At 43.2% G+C, this 22,260-nt stretch overlaps 1 protein-coding gene across 2 annotated transcripts; it reads right to left on the bottom strand.

Annotated features, from left to right (window-relative positions):
- Window positions 1-3,492: 3,492 nt before the first annotated feature.
- Window positions 3,493-21,180, bottom strand: LOC121299569 (hypermethylated in cancer 2 protein-like). 2 transcript variants are annotated; one of them, XM_041227357.1, is made up of 2 exons: window positions 21,107-21,180; window positions 3,493-5,861 (listed from the first exon to the last, which is right to left on the bottom strand). In XM_041227357.1, exon 2 carries the CDS (start codon window positions 5,829-5,831, stop codon window positions 4,194-4,196), a length of 1,638 nt encoding a protein of 545 aa, XP_041083291.1. In that variant the 5' UTR covers window positions 5,832-5,861; window positions 21,107-21,180; the 3' UTR covers window positions 3,493-4,193. The 2 variants fall into 2 exon arrangements, with proteins under 2 accessions (XP_041083291.1, XP_041083292.1); XM_041227358.1 differs by lacking the exon at window positions 21,107-21,180 and adding an exon at window positions 20,421-20,609.
- Between the last annotated feature and the right edge of the window lie 1,080 nt (window positions 21,181-22,260).

Raw genomic sequence — 22,260 nt, 5'->3', positions numbered from 1 at the left:
TTTTAAGCTTGAAATCCTGTAAAAAAAAAAAAAAAAACAAACAAAACAATAAACAATTAAAAAAGGACCCTGCGTACACTATTTCACAAGCCGAGTGAATACAGGATCAGAGAAATAAATACATTCATCAATGACAATAGACATTTGATAAAAAAAAAAAAAAAGAGAGAGAACACTGGCGTTAGTGTTTGCACCATATTGGTGAAGAAAAGGCCAGTCGGAGTTCAGGAGTTACTTGAGTAAAAAAAATAAATAAAACACACAACCCCCTCATACTGCACAGGTCAGCAAGGCCAGTCTGTGAGTGAACAGCGCTGTCAAAAAAAAAAAAAAGTATTTTCATTGCAAATAAATCGAATTAAATAGATCTACAGCGATATAGAACTAATATGGTTGTTTTTTTTTCTGAATTCTTTAAATTTTGTTTTACAAGTGTAAAAACACCAGTAGTAAACAAACCCATCTTTAAATCAATGGCTGCAATTGTAAACTTTAAAACATGACTAAATGCATAACTCAGAAGGATGCTTTGCATTCACAGACAGAAAAGCAACTTTCTTCTGAAAGAGACGCCGAGCGGAGACCCATTCTGAAGGCCTTGCCCTTGTTTCTCCAGTCCACTGGCCCGCTGGAGCTAGGCAAGGATCTGGAGTTACAATAGAGCGGGCGGCCACAGAGATGCCAGAGCCAGATGGAAACGGGGCCTTGGAAAAGGACCCCCGCCCCCATTATTTCAACCAGGACTGGGCGGTCGCGCTCTCTCTCTCTCTTTCTCTCAGGAACACGGCTGCATGTCAGCTGGGAAGCCTTTGATTTGGCAGCGACCTACAGAAAGGCAACAGAGAACTCCGACTGGCCCCACCACTGCTGAGGTCTGAAACTGGAAGTATATGTAAACAATGAGATAAATACAGAACTATCTTTCTTTCTTTCTTTTTTTGAGCCACAAGAGGTTCCATAAATCATTCAAATGTGCTTTGGTTTAAAAAATAGTTTGTGGATTTGGGTATGAGCTTTTTTTTTTTTTTTTTTTTGCTACTATTTTCTGAAAACATTCTGGAACCAAGTCACTGAAAGTATCATTTTTCTTCTCCTCCTCCTTCTTCTTGTCGAGCTGCCCCACCTCTTGTCGAGGTTCACTGCGGTCATTAAACAAACAAACAAAACCAAAAAAATAGTAACCCCCCCCCCCCCCCTTTAAAATCTTAAATATGAAACTAGTGTTTTGCATCATTAAAATACAGAAAATGTTTAATACAATACCATGTCTTACAAATGTAGTTGAGAGTTCTGCACTATAAAAGGTACTGAACAATCCCTGAAGCTTGTATTATTTACTCTGTCACAGTTTGGAATTGACTTTTAACATTTTGTATTATTTATTTTTATTTTCACTCTACTGCACGCGCTCCAACTAGTCGCCTCGGAACGAGAGGTCCTGCTGTACAATCCCCCGACTTAAACACAGACATTACGATGCTCTGTTGAAGTGCTGAGAAGCACAACGCTGTTCAACAACACCGGGTCGTGGATTCCTGAAATGAGCACAACACACACACACAGCACTGTCAATACAATAGGGCTGGTTATTAAATGACCCAGAATTAGGGGGAGTGCAATACGAGGCACACAACGGTATTGCTCATGTCAGGGCAGCAAGACTGCAAGGGGCTGGGACACGAACAACCCTATAGAATTAACTATACAGGAGGCCAAATATGATCTGAAACTAAATAAAAAAAATGTGGCTTTAATTTGAAAAACTAAATCAGCAACAAATTTGGGGTGGTTACCAGAAATCCAGGACTCGGTTGCATTGAACTATCACTAGTTCAGATTCGGATCTTAGCTGCATTTCCCTCTCGCATGGATACACACACAAACAGAATGCCTACACCAAGATTTGCACTAAGGTCCCTGCACAATACAATACAGGAATAAGACAAGAAGTGGACAATGCCTTTTCCTCCACCCCCAACGGGCGTTTTACAGGACTTGTTCATTTTGGCAAGGGACGTTTTGTTTTTGTTACGTTTTCCTGTTAGTAACATTCACTCTCATTTCAGTAACATTAAGACATTTGTCTAATAGAGGGTCTATAGTTTTTATAATATGCTAGCCAAAACAAAAAAAACAAAAACAAAAAAACAAAAAGCGACGGGCTAACGGCCAGCTAGAGGGTCACTGTCCGTTCCCAAGATCGGAGTGAGCTTCGCAAGGCAAGTCTAAAACAGACAGGCGTCTTTAAAACTGCACCATCCCACAGTCTTATTAGGCTCAAAATACACATGCATTTGTGTCTGTTTGCAAGGAAAAGGATAAAGACACTCAAGAACGTCAGGTCGCGCTCCGCATTTTTACGTTCCCCAGAAGCTGGTTTAAGCTGTAGCAACACTCCATCCCTCCCTCTGTGAAAGAGCAGAGACGTACACTCTCGCTACACTCTGCAACAGGAGAAGGTAAAACAACAAGCCTGGTTACAGGAAAAAAAAAAAAAAAAAAAAAATGAAGAGATGACCCCTCCCTTCAACAAGAGATCGGCACGGGATAACATGACAACTTTCAGAAATATGGAACAAAAACAAAACAAAACACAAACCTGTGGGACACGACCCCTTCAGGTTTTAGTAGACGACAATTTTTGGTCTGAACTGAAAAGCATGAACCTGTTACAGATACAGAAAGTATAAAAAGACAGTAACTGTAACAAAAGGACAATGGCATTGAGGGATACTTTGTGAACTTTAACTAACTGAAAGTTTACAGTTTTACCAGCCCACCAATCAGCAAACGTTACCCTTGCATTTCCATTGGTCTCACTGACAGTGGTTATCCAACCCCAAACAGTCCCTCCCTCACTACAGTTATTAAACTGGATAAAGCCTGACTTCTTCTTTAGAGGATAACTTGAAATAAAACATTCTGCTGTTGAACATGTAGTCGCATCTAACTTTGGTTGTGAGCTTCTGTAGCAAGTTCTAGGAGTACATGTTTCTTGGCATGTGTTGGCTCTTTGGACTGTACTCCCTTTCTACCTAACCTATCCCGTAAGCTCTTCTATTTGTTTTAGGAAAGGTAATTACAGTACTGTTTGAAATCAGGACCCCCGGAAACAGGGAACCTCGAAAGCTATCGGTTTACAAAATAAAAAACATAAAAACAAACCAACAAGGGAATACCTGTGATGAAAGATGGGCAGGTTAAAGCATTATCTTAAAAATCGACTGTATTCTACATACTAATTCCATTTAGGAACCCCTGGTCTTCCACTAATCAATGTATTGTTCTTAAGAATCAAGAGGTAGCAAGGTAACAAGTCCATTCCAACAGGCTTGTTTTTTTTTTTTTTTTTTTTTTTTGTGTGTGAGGGGAGGAAAGCTTAAAACACACAAAAAATTGTAAAACAATAACGTACCTACAAAACTTGAAGCAAGTCCAGTCTACACCAAAAAAAAGCCCCCCCCCCCCCCCCCCCCCCAGACGTATCCCAAGACCATCCAGTTTAAACATTCACATAAACATTACAACACGTTCTTAATAAAACAAGTACCTCTAGGTTTAGAAGGAAATACCCCTATGAACTACAAGAAACTAAAGACCCCCAGCTCGCAAACAGAAATTCTGTTCAAGGACAAACCCCCTGTATGAAGCACGGGCAAGGTGAAAGACATTTCTTTGTTTTCTGAAATCACAACCAAGCCTCCATCTTCCCCCTACCTCCACCTGCTACGCCTTTTGTAGTAAACAAACCCAGGACAAAGATTAGGACTTGATTTCAGTCTTACGCTTAGAAACAATGTAGCCCATTTTAGACCAATTTAGTTTTGTTCCTAGCAATTGTGAACCATCTGATTTTATCTTGAATTAAGACCCATTTCTAAGAATCAGACCAAGGATAGCACCAAAAGGACCTCAATACCAAAGTTATTGTGTGAAGCAGGACCACAGAATTAAACCCCCAACATTCAATCCATGACCTCCTTCCAAAGCGGCCTCGACTCGATTTCAGAAAACAGCAGCTCTCACGGCAGGCATGGAACAAAAACGTGGTTATTTATCAAAGTGGGGGACCTTCGAAAGAACCCTTCAGAGGCTTCTTAGTTTCCCCACTGCAGATATCAGAGAAGCACATTCTCTAGAAATTCAGTTTTGTGTCTGTTGGTTTGTTACTTTGTTTAATCAAAGTCTTTGGCTTATGTTGGGGAGGTGTGCATTCGCAGGTGGCTGATCAGGTTGCGCTGCTGGGTGAATTTCCCACCACAAAGCTGACATTCATACGGTTTTTCACCTGAGTGGACTCGCATGTGCTCGGTCAGGCGGTACTGCCTGGTGAAGCGCATCCCGCATTCCTCACACGCAAAGGGCTTCAGGCCCAGGTGGCTCCTCATGTGGCGCGTCATGGTGCCCCGCTGGGTAAACATTTTCCCGCAGATGTTGCAGGGGAAAGGCCGGGTCAGCCAGTGGGTCTTCTCGTGCTGCCTCAGAGTGGCCGGATCCTTGTAGCTCTTCTCGCACACCGAACACTTGAACGGTCTTGACTCGCTGCCGAACGCCGAGCTCTGGGTGGACAGGTCTTCCGCTTCCTCCTTGATGTAGGCGCCTTCCTCTTTGATGTACAGTTCTTCCTCCGTGTGCGTCTCGACGTGAGAGTTCAGCTGCTCCGAGCTGGGGAACCCCTTCCCGCACGGGATGCACACGTACAGGTTGTCCCCGTACGCGACGGGCTCGAAGCCCTCTTGCCGGTACACGTAGTTGGCGCTGGTCTGCCCGCTCTCGCTCTCGCTGTGCCCGCTCTCCTCGCTGTTCTCCTTCCCGTTCTCCACGTCCTCCACTTTGCACTTGAAGGAGTGCTCCGAGTTGTAACCGCCGCTGGGGCCGACGATGACGCCGTTGGGCACGGTTGCTTCCTCGTCGCCTTTCCCACTGTCCAGCGCATTCTCTTTCTTGGGCCACTCTTTCTTGCGGGCTGCGTGGCGCGAGTTTTTGCGCTGCCCTGTGTCCGGCAGGGACTGGTTCTCCTCGCCCACTCCAATTTCCATTGGCTCCCCCCCTTCGAGGCTTCGAGGGTTTGTGGTGGAGTCTTCAAAAGAGGCACTGTTGGCGGTTGATGCTGTGGCGGACTGGGGGGATTCCTGGTGGTTTTCATTGGGGCTCACCTCATCCTGAGTAGTGGAGGCTGAAGGGCTCTTTTTGGACAGGTCAAGACCAAGCTCCTGATCGCTGCAGAGGTTACCATTGCTTCCATTTTTCCCATCTCCTAGATTTAGGGAGCCTTCCCGGTTGGAGCCGCCAACGTAGAGTTCGTCATCGGATAATTTGTCCTTCAAGAGATCTTCGACAAGCTGCTGTTTCTTCCCACTTTCTTTTGACCCGGAATAGCGGTTCTGAATGACTGGTGTGGAGGAGAGCCTCTGGTTCCGGAGGGGCCTCCCTGTATTTGGGGTTGTAGCCTTGGTGGGTAAGGGTTTCCCATTGCGCTTCAACTTTCTCCTGCACAGAGCGGACAGGTCGTGAAGTTGGAGGTAGCTCGCTGCAGTGAGGAGGGCATTGAAGTTGTTTTCACTAGCCTGGTCTGCTGATAACAGCTTGCCAGTGTAAATGAAATCCAGAATCTGCCGGAACACAGAGGGGTTGACCATGTCTGTGTCCAGGTTGATCAGGTTGTCGTGAAGCACAAGGGATTTGAAGTAGATGCTGCTGGCTGCCAAGATGTTCTTGTGGGCTCGGAAGAGAGCATTCTCCACCACTATGATGACATCACAGAGAAACCCTTTCGCTCGCTGCTGATTTAGCTGCAGCAGCATTTGTCTGGCATGATTTGGCAGTTCCATTTCCACCTTCTCTTCTCACACCTGTACCACCTATAGAGGAAAAAACAAACATGTTTAGAGGCTTTTACCAACTTCAATTAAAAAAAAAAAAAAAATGTAATTAAAAGCGATGCAGTTTGGGCACTATATAAAATCACTGCTTACAAAAATAAGACTGCACTCTTAACTAGCCACGCAAACATTACAGCGCTCCACAGATAAGAATCAGGTTGTAACACGATTGCATCTTTACACAGAAATGTCAATTGAAAAAGTTTCCCCAATTACAACACCTAGCTGAAACACAGCATGCTCTGCCTAGTCCAGCCAGTCAAGACCCCAAAACAATTTCTACAACACCAGTGTATGAAGAAGTCCAGTCTGAAACACAAACAGACAATTAAAAAAAACTAACATTCACGCTTTGTTACGAACCACTGCACTATCAGCAACATGGATGTTACAGTCATTTATATTAAACACAACACACAACTGAAGCCCAGGAAACTGTTTACTAAGCAAGGGGGTTCCTAGAGGAAATGGAAGAGAGACTGGGCAGAGGGAACACTAGAGCTGAGCGTGATGAATAAATACAGCGTGGTACGAACAGGAAGAGATAGTATAACCACTGCCTAGGCCTCTGCTGCTCATGAACCCTGGCAACGATCCAAACATGGTCACAGATAACAGGAAGCTTCAATAGCAGTGTACTGCAATAGCTGATGAGAACACAGAGAGGCCACTCCATTAACTCTTTCCATGTGTGACCTTGGACACTTCAGCCTGCTGACAAGGGCAGGACTTTAAACTGATAAAGCGTATTCGAATAGTCCTGCCTTGGGCTTGCAGTTCTTCCACTATTGAGGATTTGGAGGTCAAACAGAACATTTCATTTGAAAAGAAAAGGCCTTATTCTTCAACACATTTGTTCCAGACAGAGTTCGGCTTCTCATATGGTGGCCGCTTCATTAGACGACGTTACAAATACTACCAAATAAACAAACTCACAACACTATTTTCCTCAGTATTAAAAACTTTAGAAAAATTTCACCCCCCTTGAAAAAAGCAAGAGAGAATGCACACCCATAACACACACACACACACACACACACACACACACAGTTTTAAAAAAAAACTTAAAAAATGGTTAATCCTTTCAAAATAAAGTAAACTCCAGCTTTCAAAACCCAGCTGCTTGTGCTGTTTTGTAATTGCTACTATCGCTTCCCAGAAAGCGCGTTTGAACTGCCTGCTGCCCTATTCATTATCTCAGTGACATGGCTGCTTGGGACAGCCTCCAGTGTGTGCATAAGAGCTGGAGACACAGGTAAGCTGGACTCTGCCTTGCCAACTCATGGTTTAAATCTTTTTAAAAACCTGGTTACAGTTTCACAGTGCTTAGCAGGGTCTGACACATTGGGGTGTACTTCATGATTTACACAGAGGTGCATTTAGTGTACATATTCAAATCTGTACAACTGGCTCACTAGTACAGTACTCTGGCATTCTTTGTCTGCTTTGTGTTCACTTTGAAACTCATCACTTTAAATAGACTGTAAAAAACACAGAGAGCCACAACAAAACAGGCTTGCAGTGGCACTTATTTAAAATGAAGGTTTTCAAACCCAGCCAGCTAACACACAGAGGACTATCTGATGTGGCCTTTGGCACCATTTCAAAGAAAATAGCGTGCATGTGTGCCTGCCTGACCCTGCAATCTTAAAAACGATACTGTCCAAGCAGCGCTTTACTAGATACGGGTAGTAATCTCTTCACTCCGTTGCTGAACACTTGAAACTAGCAAGAGATACTTCAACAGTTTATTGCAAGAGAACACTTGTTTACATTCACTCAATCAAGGCCACATGAGGAATGCTGTGTACATCTGCACACAGCCTGGCTATGACAGAACGTGGGACTGCAATAGCTGAAGAAATCTACTCATTATAACACAATGTTCTCTCTCTCACACACACACACTGCTGCCGCCAACCTAGGCACTGAATAATACCACTGCTTCTACTACACGTCTTAACTTGTACCCCCTTAAGCCCTAGAATGGAGTCTAAGGAGACTGAAGAGCTGTTCTGCCCCACAGAGCAATCGAGCAGGAGACAAGGCTTTTATTATTACAAAGCAGACTAGATAACATTACCGATAGCTTGCATACAGCGTCAAATGGAATACCTAATGAGTATGTTGACCTTTAAAAGTTTCCCAAATTACTTGTATTAAAAAAAGGTACAACAAAAAAGGCACCAAATGTTGCAGAAGGAAGAGCAAAGAAGCATTACATTGACTAAGTGGATTGAGTTTATTATAGAACGAGATGCATTTTATAAATTCAGAATAGGAACTTAGAGCAGAACTTGGGGCCTACAAGAAGAACACGTGTGTATTCAGTCACTGTACTACTGATAGTGGCAAGAGAGCAGGGTCGTGTGTCTGTGTGTGTAATGTTCTGGTATAAAGTAAACCCTTAACAAAATGAGCACAAACCCCTCTGCCAAAACAGTAGGTTGCCATGGACCCAGTGGGTATGTTCTATCCCTTTAATTAAATCAAACAACAGTAACTATTAAAATGCTTTCCCCTGTTGTCTGGGGTAATAAATGCAGCCATGCTCCCCTGGGAATGTCAAATTAGGTGCGCCTGTGTGTGCTCCGTGATCAGAAAGGGACGAAAGCTGTATTCACTCACATCAAGACTTGTTAATCTATTCCAAAAAACATGCAATTAACCTGCCTCGGCTCTTCAGCAACACCTCATCTGCAGTGAATGTTCAACTCCTTTTTAAAACAACAGCTGGAATCCCTTCAGACACATCTGTATCATACAAAGCACAATACAGGTGCCAAGTATGCTTGCTGCTTTGGGATACTTCCTTGTAACGGATGTCTGACTGAATGCGATCTGGCTATGGTGTGGATCCAGCGAGTTCTGAACCATGTCTGCAGATCCGAGTGGATTAGAGGAGCTTCACGCAACCACGGCCTGCCTTATGAACATCAGGAACAGGAAACACAATATAAATATGATGCAGACCAGTGAATTAAACCCTGCTCATGAAAAGGAGGCCAAAGTGGACGCCACTCTGCCTATAAACCAAACCCGACCAGTGGGAGGTAATGACTCCCAACTCTGAAGATCAAATCACAATTTCTCTCTTTCTTTCTGTTTAACTCCACACATTGAAGTACTAAAAATAGAGAGAGGAGATGCTTCTGTATCAAACCAATTAGTTCAGGAGTGTTCTTGAGTTACTCCTCCTAAAACCATTCCTCATACCTTTATGTTCTGAAGGATGCAGAAGCAGCAAAACTAGCCTTCAGAACTAAGACTGTAAAATCAGAACCCGACACGCACCGCTTGGAGTTTCCATAAAGCTGGACGTGAAAGGGGATTACCAGCTGTTCTAGCCTAAAGTACTGTATAGAAGTCTTTTAAATCATTAGCAATTGGTATAAGTTTCAGAAATGTACATTCGAGGCAATGGGAAAATCCCACATGGCACACAGTGGACTGCAGCATGGTAATCAATCACTGTCCCCACCCCTATCAGAAGATGTGTACACAAGTAGAGAAACACGCCCCATCAAGCAAGCACAGCCACTTCACTGTGAAATGAGGTTAGACTCTAAACAGCAGCTTCAAGATTTCATTGCAACGCATTCTTTTTCATTTCTTCGTTGTCGGGCACCCTCAAGGCACTGTACCTGGACAGGACGAAACTCGACTCGATTGGAAATGGCTGAGAGCAAGCTTACAGTGTTATCACTGTATGACAGGGAAGCAGGCTGACCCATTGCCCAGGGAAAGGAATTCCACTCACAACTGGGCTGCACAGCAAGAAAAGGTCATAGTGCCGCAGTCTTCGGACGAGCAGAACAGAGACGCCGTCAGTATCGAGGAAAAGCCCGACACACACAAGACAAGTTAGTGAGCTACCTGGGTGCTGATCCACACACTATCCCCAGCAAGCTGAAGTAGCATGGAAGTCAAGTCTATTCTTTATTTTATTTCAGCAGTCTAGCGATCCAGACCGTATTGCTGTAGCACAAATGAACAGGTTTGCCCCAAGAGAAAAAAAAAAGAACTTCTGAAGTGTAAATAAACCAAATTACTTAAATGCACCCCCTCCCTGCTCCAGATCAGTGTTGCACCAGTATCGCCACACGCAGCCTGCCTGCAGAGACACGCTAACCCAGGATCATGCTTGCAGCACGTCACATGCAGAGTTAAGCGCTGAAGAATGTGACAAGAATAGAACAGCTACGTCAAAGAATATAAAAATACAAAGAACAGAAGCGCCCTGCCCAACACAAACTAAATAAAATCCATCTTGTGATCTGTGACACACGCACTGCAGCCTGCAAGCCAGCAAACATTCTGTACGAGAGAGCTTGCTTAGGGATTGTTCAAATGTGTTTATAGGGCCTCTTACATAAGATGTCTTGCTTAAAATTTTTTTTTTTTTTTTCATCCAATTGCTATGCATACAGTTGATTTGGTTTGTCTATTTGCTTATGTCTGGTTTACTTATGTTTTTGAACTGCCTTTTCAAACTATAGTTAAAACGACAGAAACAGTAAATAAAGTAAGACAGACTAGCGCACACACTTGCACCGCTTCACTGGATCTTTGTAATCAACAAAGGGGAGCTACTGTGCTCTAAAACAAGACTATACTAAACAGTGATCTTGTTCTTCAATTGTTCTCTCAATTTATAAACAAACAGACCAATGCTCCTTGGGTTGCTTCTTTAAAACCATGCCATTTCCAAATTACATCTTACAGGGTTATTGTGAAAGACTTCACTTGTATCAAAAGTTCGATTGCTCTTTTTATGCCAACCCAGAAACAGAAGCGGATTTTTTAAAAACGCACTTTCATGCAGTTTTATTAATTGCAAAAATAAAATAAAAAACTAAACTTTGCACAGTCCCTAGACAAACAAACCAGACAGCTAAGCTGTTCACCAGTCACAAAACAGACACGTTACTACACAAAACAAAAAGGTTTCCACACTACCTTTTCTAAACCACAAAGGTCTCTCCACCATGACAGCCTCTCTCCACACAGGCTACAGACTGCCCAGAACAAACATTTGATCCTGTTTAAAATCTGCTACAGGCAGGTGACAATTCATTTAACATGAATAATTACTCCTGTGGCTGTGTGAACACAGCCACACCCCCACATTTCGGGCATGAACAAAAATTAACCCTTTCCCTACCAACCCCCAACACAATCCTTTCAGACAGTGATTCGCTCTGCCACAACACATACATGAACACAAGCAAGTGCTGTTGAGTTACCGGTAGCTTCCGGTTTACAAAGGTCAAACCCTAATCTGTGTGCAAACCAGCAGTGATGCAACGCAAAGAGGAACACAAGAAGACTGAAGCTTCCCTGCAATAGAAAAGCTCTCGTGTATGTGAAACCAGCCTTCCACTAAACACCTCACCCAGCTCACCACACCTCAGGGTTAACAGGGAGGGGAATGTGATGGCCTTTACATACCGAGCTAGACACAGTATGCACCGTCCACATAGACTCGAATGTCTGCTCTTCCTGAACCTGCATAAAATCAGTTTTAAATGAAATGGTTCCAAATAGTAGGAGAAAAGTAGAGAAACATCACTTCTGCAAATATGCTCTTTTATCAAAAAGATCAACCCGCAGAACAGTGTGTATTAAATAAGCCGATCCCTCCCAGGTGCATTTCTCTTTATTGTGCTGCCTGCATACATCTCAAGGGGCCATGAAGTTAAACTAACATACCTTTTGGCACCCGAGGATTGAGGCCAACAATGACTGAAACTTCTGTCCATAAAGTGCATTTCCTGAGGTCTCGTTTGGTCGCTGCCGACCTAGAAAACAAATTACATCAAGCCCTGCGAAGGTCAGGCACAGAAATTCAATTCAACCAGAATACAACTCCCATTAGGATTGAAACCTCTCCCAAGCAAACCACTGATTATGCAAGGGAAACATACCATACAGATTGATTGATATAATCCAGTTCAGTATACCAAAACAGGACAGTCACCACCTTTCATCTCAGAGTGAAAGAATTGCTTCAGCTCACTGCATTTCAAACTGTATGTTGCTTTAACCCGGTCAGTAGAACAGGCTGAACCTCAACCCAGTACTGAGTGACACACAACAAGAATACTCAACATGTGGTACCACGACAGGATCAATAGACTCACACTTCACGAGGGGTTTCTAATGGTGTTCCTTGGTACAGCCTCCATACCCACTGTGATCCCAGACTCCGACTCTGTTCTGCACTCCTGCTCACTGTTATATACCAGGAATGCCCACACCACCCCCTTAGAAAGCACAGGGCGCCCCACACAATGAAGCTGAAGGGTTCTGCAAAGCAAAGCAAACAAGCAGCCGTTTCAATATGCAAAGGAAAACAACATGCTGTAAACACACAGAGTCTCCGAAATGTTTCCAGCAACCCCTCCTGCCCTCTACAAGATTCTTCCTGAAGAAAAGAACGGATCAAAGCAGATTCACACAGTGAGGTTTTACCACACAATGGATCAGATGCCAGTGACAAGTTAGAACTGGCCCATTCAGCTCAACTTGGCACACAGCACCCACTGGTCAGATTTAAAAAACTAAATAAATAAATAAAAAAGGGAGAGAATCTATTAAACTTCAAGCCCCGTTTTTAAAGCGAGTTTAAAAGGAAGCTCTGCACTGTCTTTAAATCACTGCATTGTTAAACATACAAAGTAACGCAAGCATAGCTGCCAGACCAGCTCTAATTGAATTGCCAGTGCTGCTGTTTACTGTGGTGCACTTTGAAAGATCTGTATGAGAGCCTGACCGCACACTCTAATGCTCCGCTTCTGTGCTGCTAACTGCAGCGAGCGCTTCAAAGAAAGCTGTGGTGGCGGGTTTGTCTGGTTTGTTTTGACCGGTTTGCTGGTTGATTAAAAGGTTAAAGGCTACATCTTATGAAGCAGCGTTCCTTTGCAAAAACAAGTCATTTCTACACCCGGGCTAGGACCAGCAAATACTTGAAGCGCTCAGATCTATCAGTCAGATTGGTTACTCCATTCATAACTTAAAAATGCATCAAAATCACAAGGTCTTAATAAAACCATGCAAGAGTACAGTCTGCTGCACTGAAAAGCCAACCACGTTTTACACACTCACCTGTTTTTATTTCTCATAGTATGATCTCAGATCACATCCTCTCGTTCAGTCAGAGAATGCCTCACATCACATTGTTTGCATGAGTAGATGAACGCTGCACTGGTTTCAGCAATGAGATAGATATAAAAGCAGGAGAAAAAGGGCAGTATTTTCTATACTAATAGAGCCCATTTCAAACCCAATAAACATACCAGTTGTGTATTCTTAAGTTTACTGTCAGTGGGCAGTTTCAAGATGTGCTATTACATGCAAAGAAAATGTAGCTTCCCATTAAACAAACAATGCTAAAAACAAGTTAGATTGTGTGGCAGTGCAGCAGTCACACAGCGCCTAGATCCTCGTACTAAAGGACCCCCCTGCCGGAGTCTGCATTTCTTGGTTTTCCTGGCTTCCCTTCACATCCGACGTGCTGGTCTTCTCTCCTGCACTCCCACCACCTCTGTAAACTTGAGTCACACGTCAAGAAGGAAAAGCAGTACGATCTGTTTTAAGTAACATTCCCCAGCAACTTGTACCTTACTTGTATGTACTGCAGACAACAATCTAGCTATCTATCTATCTATCTTCTATTGTATTCCCTTTTCCTAGTTCAACTCCATCGGTCACCTGGATTCAACTTGATAAGCAACAGGTACAGCAAGCTCCACTCATTAATACATGCAGATTGGGAAGTCACAGCTCAAACGGGATAAACACATTATTACTGGATTAACTTGGATGCTACAGATACTGTTCCAACTCATCCACTTGTCCACTGACAGGAAAGCACCCTGTAAATGGATAAGTAAGCTCCAGAGAGGTCCAGCTGCTGTTCTTCATGAACAGGACTGGTGAATAGGGGTTTAGGGGAGGGGGGGGGGCGAACCGACAGCCTGCAGTTGCATTAATAGAGTTCCAAAATAAAGAAAAAGGAATGAGTCACAAAACATAAAAGGAAATGTGCCATTTTCTTTGAAGTCTAGTTTTGAGGCAGGGATGTGTACAGCTCATGCCACAGACTCTACACCACCTCTTTCAGTAATGCCAGCGCCTGGTTATAGTCATTTGCTTTCATCTCATCTAGTCTGACAACACAGAGCCACAAATCTGACCACATGAAACCCAGGTGGCGAGAAAGTCAGGCATTCAAACTAAACCAGAGAGTGAACGTCTGCAGTACAGAGAGACAGGACTACAGAGCAGTGATAAAAGACCTGCGATACAAACATGATTTACAGAGCAGCAATACAAGACCTGCAATAAAGAGACATGACCACAGAGCAGCGATACAAGACCTGCAATACAGACAGGAACTACAGAGCAGCAATTCTGCACACCTTCAATAACAAAAACCAAACAAATCTATACGGGAGAAAGACGAAAGCCATTCTCTTCTGTGTGCACAACGGGTCCTTTTACACGCACATTTCAATCAAACAACGTGCATGCAAAAAATACTGTGACGATGTAAAGTATAAAGTCTGATCTGGCATTGACTTTCACAAGGTACAAAGTTCCATGAGTTCCAGTATCCTTCTAAATACTGTGCAAACCTTACTGTAAAATATAAAAAACTAAAATATAAAGGAGGCTGCTAAATGCTAAATCAAGTCTCCCTTTTTCATAGAAAACGCGTGCAACCCATTAAACTAACAAACTAAACTATGTAAGCCAGACATAGTCATACTAACATTAAGGACTGTAATATAAACAAGGGAAACAGAAAAAGAATGAATAGATGTGTTACTAACCGTGGTATAAGTGGACTGACTACAACGAAATAAATAACTTGTCATCCAAACTGAATATTTTTTGACACTTTACCATATCTACTGCAAATCTAGTACTGAATGGATCCTGAATTACACAACCGACTGCATCCCTAAGAGATGCATGTGCATGCAAGAGGGTATAGTCCATTCTCACCGTTTCATTTTCATGCATTATGGATTTCCTTAGACAACCCTAACAGTGGCTACATAGTGTATTAAAGAAAAAAAAATGGTTTAGCATAGCACAGAAAAACACATCAAGCACAGTAAACGTGCACACAAGCAAACAAGCAATCCCGAAATCGTGGCAGCCGAAAAATTAACATGTAGCTATACATGTAACGGTGAAAAATGACTGAGGTTTGAATTTATTCTTGCGTAATAAAAGAAAAATAAAGGGGTTGTAGTTCCTGAATCGGCAATCAATTGAGATGATTAGTCAGTCGTTTACATTCCAGTGTTAGCATAATTACAGCGTTTGCTAATCAATACAAGCAATGCAGTTCCCTCAACGGCCCTGCGTTGCCCGTGATTAGGACTGGAAGTGCACAAGTATGGAAGGTTTTAAAATGGATCTGCAAAACTGGGAGAGAAAACACAGTGTTAAAGAAAAGGAACGGAATGCAGAACAAAGTACAGAGTGCTTGTTTAAATATGAGTAGGCTGTAATGAGTAGAATGCTTGTGCTGTGAAAGAATAAACATGAGAAAGACATTCAGTTTCAGAATGAAATAAAGACATCCATCATTAAAAGGAAGTGTCCTTGAGACCCGAGCCTGCGGGTCTCAATTAAAATCCCTTCTGCACGCAACAGGCTAGAATGAAATCCTGTGTATACAAGCAGCTGTGCAGCTCTGTACTGTCGCTCTCAGTCTCTTGTACGATGCAGGCGGCTGTGCAGCTCTGTACAGTAGCACTCAGTCTCTTGTACGATGCAAGCGGCTGTGTGGCTCTGTACAGTAGCACTCAGTCTCTTGTACGATGCAAGCGGCTGTGCAGCTCTGTACTGTAGCACTCAGTCTCTTGTACGACGCAAGCGGCTGTGCAGCTCTGTACAGTAGCACTCAGTCTCTTGTACAATGCAGGCAGCTGTGTGGCTCTGTACAGTAGCACTCAGTCTCTTGTACAATGCAGGCGGCTGTGCAGCTCTGTACTGTAGCACTCAGTCTTGTACGATGCAAGCGGCTGTGCAGCTCTGTACTGTAGCACTCAGTCTCTTGTACGATGCAAGCGGCTGTGCAGCTCTGTACTGTAGCACTCAGTCTCTTGTACGATGCAAGCGGCTGTGCGGCTCTGTACTGTAGCATTCAGTCTCTTGTATGATGCAAGCGGCTGTGCAGCTCTGTACTGTAGCACTCAGTCTCTTGTACGATGCAAGCGGCTGTGCGGCTCTGTACAGTAGCACTCAGTCTTGTACGATGCAAGCGGCTGTGCAGCTCTGTACAGTAGCACTCAGTCTCTTGTACGATGCAAGCGGCTGTGCAGCTCTGTACTGTAGCACTCAGTCTTGTACGATGCAAGCGGCTGTGCAGCTCTGTACTGTAGCACTCAGTCTCTTGTACGATGCAAGCGGCTGTGCAGCTCTGTACTGTAGCATTCAGTCTCTTGTACGATGCAAGCGGCTGTGCAGCTCTGTACTGTAGCATTCAGTCTCTTGTATGATGCAAGCGGCTGTGCAGCTCTGTACTGTAGCACTGTCTCTTGTATGATGCAAGCGGCTGTGCGGCTCTGTACTGTAGCACTCAGTCTCTTGTATGATGCAAGCGGCTGTGCAGCTCTGTACTGTAGCACTGTCTCTTGTACGATGCAAGCGGCTGTGCGGCTCTGTACAGTAGCACTCAGTCTTGTACGATGCAAGCGGCTGTGCAGCTCTGTACTGTAGCATTCAGTCTCTTGTATGATGCAAGCGGCTGTGCGGCTCTGTACAGTAGCACTCAGTCTTGTACGATGCAAGCGGCTGTGCAGCTCTGTACTGTAGCACTCAGTCTCTTGTACGATGCAAGCGGCTGTGCGGCTCTGTACAGTAGCACTCAGTCTTGTACGATGCAAGCGGCTGTGCAGCTCTGTACTGTAGCACTCAGTCTCTTGTACGATGCAAGCGGCTGTGCAGCTCTGTACTGTAGCATTCAGTCTCTTGTACGATGCAAGCGGCTGTGCAGCTCTGTACTGTAGCATTCAGTCTCTTGTATGATGCAAGCGGCTGTGCAGCTCTGTACTGTAGCACTGTCTCTTGTATGATGCAAGCGGCTGTGCGGCTCTGTACAGTAGCACTCAGTCTCTTGTACGATGCAAGCGGCTGTGCAGCTCTGTACAATAGCACTCAGTCTTGTACGATGCAAGCGGCTGTGCAGCTCTGTACTGTAGCACTCAGTCTCTTGTACGATGCAAGCGGCTGTGCAGCTCTGTACTGTAGCACTCAGTCTCTTGTACGATGCAAGCGGCTGTGCAGCTCTGTACAGTAGCACTCAGTCTCTTGTACGATGCAAGCGGCTGTGCGGCTCTGTACAGTAGCACTCAGTCTCTTGTACGATGCAAGCGGCTGTGCAGCTCTGTACTGTAGCACTCAGTCTCTTGTACGATGCAAGCGGCTGTGCAGCTCTGTACTGTAGCACTCAGTCTCTTGTACGATGCAAGCGGCTGTGCAGCTCTGTACAGTAGCACTCAGTCTCTTGTACGATGCAAGCGGCTGTGCAGCTCTGTACAGTAGCACTCAGTCTCTTGTACGACGCAAGCGGCTGTGCGGCTCTGTACAGTAGCACTCAGTCTCTTGTATGATTCCACTTTTCTATATAATTGCACCGTTTCTGAACCCATCCTCCTCATCCACATGCCTGTCAATACAACAGTACAAGTCCTATTCCTTCAATGAGTGTATTAACAAGCAGGACACAACCAACCCGACTGGTCCACAGTAGCAAAGCACTTACCACAGCTCCAAAACATGTAACAGAATACTAATGAAAAGGTTCCTACATACAGATCCCTTGTATTATAATATAAGAAGCAACAGCAAACCTTTTAATGTGTCCCATCTATATCTAGATACACACACAATATAAAATAAGAACTCGGGCAGTTAGAAGCAGGACTTCACTTGATCCCAAATCGGTGCATTTTCAGGGACATTGTTACCTGCTGCAAGTGGACTTTAAATTGAAATTGCACTGAAGACACGGTGCGCACAGCGATAGAAACGTGCGCAACTGTATTTAAATAAACAAATACAACAAAAAAGAAATCTACTTGCTAATGATATTCATCAGTCAGAACATTGATCAGCATATATATGCCTGGCGTTAGCCAAATAAGTGAATTGAATTGCAAATTGCAAAGTTAAAATGACATAAAAAATGTTAATATCACAGGCATGCACTTCGTTACTTATCTTCGCAATGATCACATGACAGATTCACTAAGACTGCGTCCCATTAAGGAACACGATCCCCACCCCACTGGCCTCCCTGACCTCTCTGGAATGAACACCGACCGCAAGCCAACAGGTTTGAGAGGAACATCACCTGAAGGTAAATATGCACCAGTGTGCCTTTGTTTCAATCACATGCATCGATACCTTCTGTACCTGGAGCGTAATGATTAACAGCACCCTACAGAGAGCTGGGCTACTAAAGGAGGGCTTTCTACAAATATCCACTCCTGGAGGAGCAGGTCTGCCCACGTTTCTCCCTGTGCAGGGTCTGAACTTTAGCCTAGACCTTCTTGAACCTTGCTAGACAGCCTCTCCTAGGGGCTGGGGGTTGTTCATTATGTCATAATAAATTTACCAATGCCAGACTTATGTTTTCAGAGCTGTGACCAGGAGTCCGTTTACACAGATGTATTTATTAGCTTATTTATAGAAACTAGATTTGTGAAGCAGCCATTGCAAAAGGTGGAATGGATAAAAAATATCAGACAAATCAAACAAAACGATCACATAAAAATCTTCTAATGTTTCCTTACTAAAGGCCTCTACACAACGGACGCGATGCGACAAGCGCACCACCACTGAAAAAATAAAACATGCATTTTCGATATAAGCCGTTCACACTGCCTGCGACGCGAGGGGCGACACTGAATCGATCCGAAAAAAACAGGCATGGTGATTTTGTCGCACGGCAGCTAGGGAACTGACCAATGAGGAACAGCTTCCATTCAGTAAACTATGCTGGAAGAATAGATCATTCTTGCTGTATTAAAATACCCAGGGCTGTACAATAAAGCACACAAAAATGATAAAAATACAGCAATCAGTGGTGTAGTCCTAAAGCACCAGAACATTGATTTTTCTCAAACTAATTGTAAGAATTCACGTTTTATTTGTACATTGAACTGGAGGTAACATTTAATAGAGTTTTAGCCTACTCCCCGTGCTGCCAGAATGGCGTGTTTCCCTCCTAAGTCTAGCTAGGTAAGGAGCTCTTTGATACAGTTTCTTTTCATGTCAGAAATGTAGGTGTCCCTTAACCCAAAGAGGAATCTCAAGTCTTGATCCAACCACAACAGGGACGCTTGGAAACAGTCTGCACAAAACAGCTCCTTCCCGGATTCAAACACACAGGATCTACACGCACACACAAGCGGGCTGTACATTCTTTGTGCATTGAAGTGTGGTGGTGTTGGTTTTGTTAAATCCTTGGCATGACAGTTACAACCCCCCCTCCCATGGGATTCTGCCTCCCCTTCCCCTCCAATGTGTTTCACGCTTATCCTCCTCAAGCAGAAAACAGCGGCACAGTAAAACTGGTTTCTGAGACTGCGTACCGGAGGCCTTCACAAGACTGCACTTGTTGTTTTTTTTCCCCAGATTTTTTTTTTCTTTTTAACTACAGAAACTAAAATAGGTACAGTATACATGCCAACATGGATGAGCAAATCACCTCTAGAAACACCTTCACAGGAGAGGCTCTGCCTATGGGAATACTTACAGAAACCCCCCATATCCCTGCTCTTATAGATGGACCACAGTTAGCAATGAGAGGATCCATGCTTTTGATTTTGCCCTGTATTCTGTACAGCAATGGCCCGTGCTTTGCATTGTGTATATGTTTACAATATCTATATTGTGCACTATGTATACAAACCTTAATGTTTTGGTCCAGTGGGTTATCAGCCTAACCAGGGCATCAACAAAACTTGCCAAGCCTTCTCTAACTGAAATGCCTTGTACCTTCACACCACCCCCCTGAGGTCCCAGTCTGCATTAGTCACAAGATTTCACTGCAGAAGCACACAAAACCAATACTTGTCATGGGAAAACATGTGCTCTTACACACACAAACATAGCATTTCTAAAATACAAATAGTGATGCAGTCGCCTGGACGTTTACAGCATATCGTTACAGTGAGCACATCGGAGGAACAGCTACCATTCAAAAGAGGTGTGTATAAAATACCGCTGTGTAACAGTGCTGTTAATTCGAGTTCACAACAGCTACTCTGCGTTTGTTTTTACTGGTGCAACGAAAGATGCGAGTCCGTCCGAGCGGTACTCGAAGCAGATGATTGGGACAACAAGGCTAAGGATCCGCCCGCACCAATCTGATAAGAATCCGGTTTGTGCACATAAAACAAACCACTTCAAAACAACCCCACCACAAAACCTTTCAAAAATAAATATATATTAAAAAGTTACAATTCCGTTTCGTAAAAACACACACACACATGTACATCAATGCATTACCTGATTCAACGAATGGAGCCCATAGCAGTTTTTTTGTAATTGAATTATCCAATTTAAAAAGCCAGCGTCGACTGTATCAATTGATTAATGTTTTCTGTACATTTGTGCAAAAAAAATTATACTATATCGATGCTCATTGAAAAACAATTAAACAGTTCAGTTTAAAGATACAGTATAACGAACACTTGCTAAAAAAAAAAAAAAAAAAAAAACACACTAGCCGCCCCTTTCGGATCACAGACAACGAAGAAACCCCCCTGCTTGAAAGCTACAGCCGACTCGTTTATTACAGAGCGATATCGGCACACTTCACCTTTTCCATTTGTTTCCCCCTCAACAAACTTCACATCATCAAAAACTATTTTTTTTTTTTTTTTTTTTTTTTTTTTTTTTAACAAAGAACTCGGATACATTGAACGTATCGAAGCCCAGCCGCCTCTGAATCGCTAGCTTTGCTGGTTAAAGACGCAAATGCACTGGCCGCATCTTGCCAAGCTGGTATTGCAGCTTTCCTTGCAGGAGTAGGCATTGCTCAGGAGAAACCCTTTTCGTTGGCACGCTATTACGTGAATCTCAAACCATTTTTTTTTCCGGTAAACAACGCGGAGCCCCCGCAGCATCTGCAGAGCGCACACACCGGCAGTCCCGCTGATCTGCGGATAGAAACTGTAATACAAATGCGATACCTCTTAATGCATCGGCAGCAGCGTTCACTATTAAACCACCCTCTCTCTCCACAGCCTTCCCAGCGCCATCTTGCAAGCTTGTGACGTTTAGATCCCACCTCTCACCCAAATTTGAATAGAAGCCAACCGAAAAAAAGCAGAAAAAAACAGCAGCCCCTCTGCCAGCTCACAAACATTTGATCCGGTCCCTGGCAGCTATTTTGTAACCTATTTCTCACGCTGAGCCACAATCTTATAATTTCATTTCATATGACGATTTACAACAGCAAGAATATATATATATATATATATATATATTATATATATATAATATATATATATATATATATATATATAAATAAATTTTTCCCTAACTGATTGACAAAAAATTTAAAAATTTTAACAAAACAACTGATGTTGCAATAATCAGGCTTTCTACCTGTTTTTATTATTATTATTATTATTATTATTATTATTATTATTATTATTATTGTTGTTGTTGTTGTTGTTGTTGTCTGACTGTTTTCCAGACTCTCTTTAAAATAAATAAATAAATATTAAGGTTTCAGATTTCAAACTAAAATGAATTTGTAACAGTTTCCTTACAATTCTCCAGCCTAGGATGTCAGAATGAATGTTAACGCACGAACTCCTTGCAGGTTGCTTCGTCCCAATGTGCTGTTAGAACAATAGCTTTCAGTGGCCTGTTATTCTGTGCGTCTTGCTGTGCTTTGCTGTGTAAACTGTCCAGCCTGTGCACTCGTACATCACTCGAGAAAAACATTTAGTGCAACAATCCTAGCGAGTGGCTTTTTAAGATTTTTTATTTATTTATTTTTACCATGTGTTGTTTTCACCTTATTTATTTAATAATCTATTTAAAGGAGGTGTCTAGCTCTAACAATTAACAGAGATGCAAGGTGCCGTGTTGCATTCTGTTTCTACTCGAGTCACAAAGGAAATTGTTGCAGCCAAGGTTAGTCTATAGCTAGGCTAAAAGATTTACATTATATATATATATATATATATATATATATATATATATATATATATATATATATATATATATATATATATATACACACACACACACACCAGTGCATCCCTACACTGGGACTGACACAGTTTACACTATCGGATGAAGCTGGTTCAAACACAAGCCAGCCGTTCCGGAA

Source organism: Polyodon spathula, chromosome 25 (genome assembly GCF_017654505.1).
Source record: "Polyodon spathula isolate WHYD16114869_AA chromosome 25, ASM1765450v1, whole genome shotgun sequence".
NCBI lineage: Eukaryota > Metazoa > Chordata > Actinopteri > Acipenseriformes > Polyodontidae > Polyodon > Polyodon spathula.
This window is presented reverse-complemented; position numbering and strand designations above follow the sequence as displayed.

Excerpts from the sequence above, each read along its gene's own strand:
- LOC121299569 (XM_041227357.1), bottom strand. The coding sequence starts at position 5,831 with ATGGAACTGCCAAATCATGCCAGACAAATGCTGCTGCAGCTAAATCAG.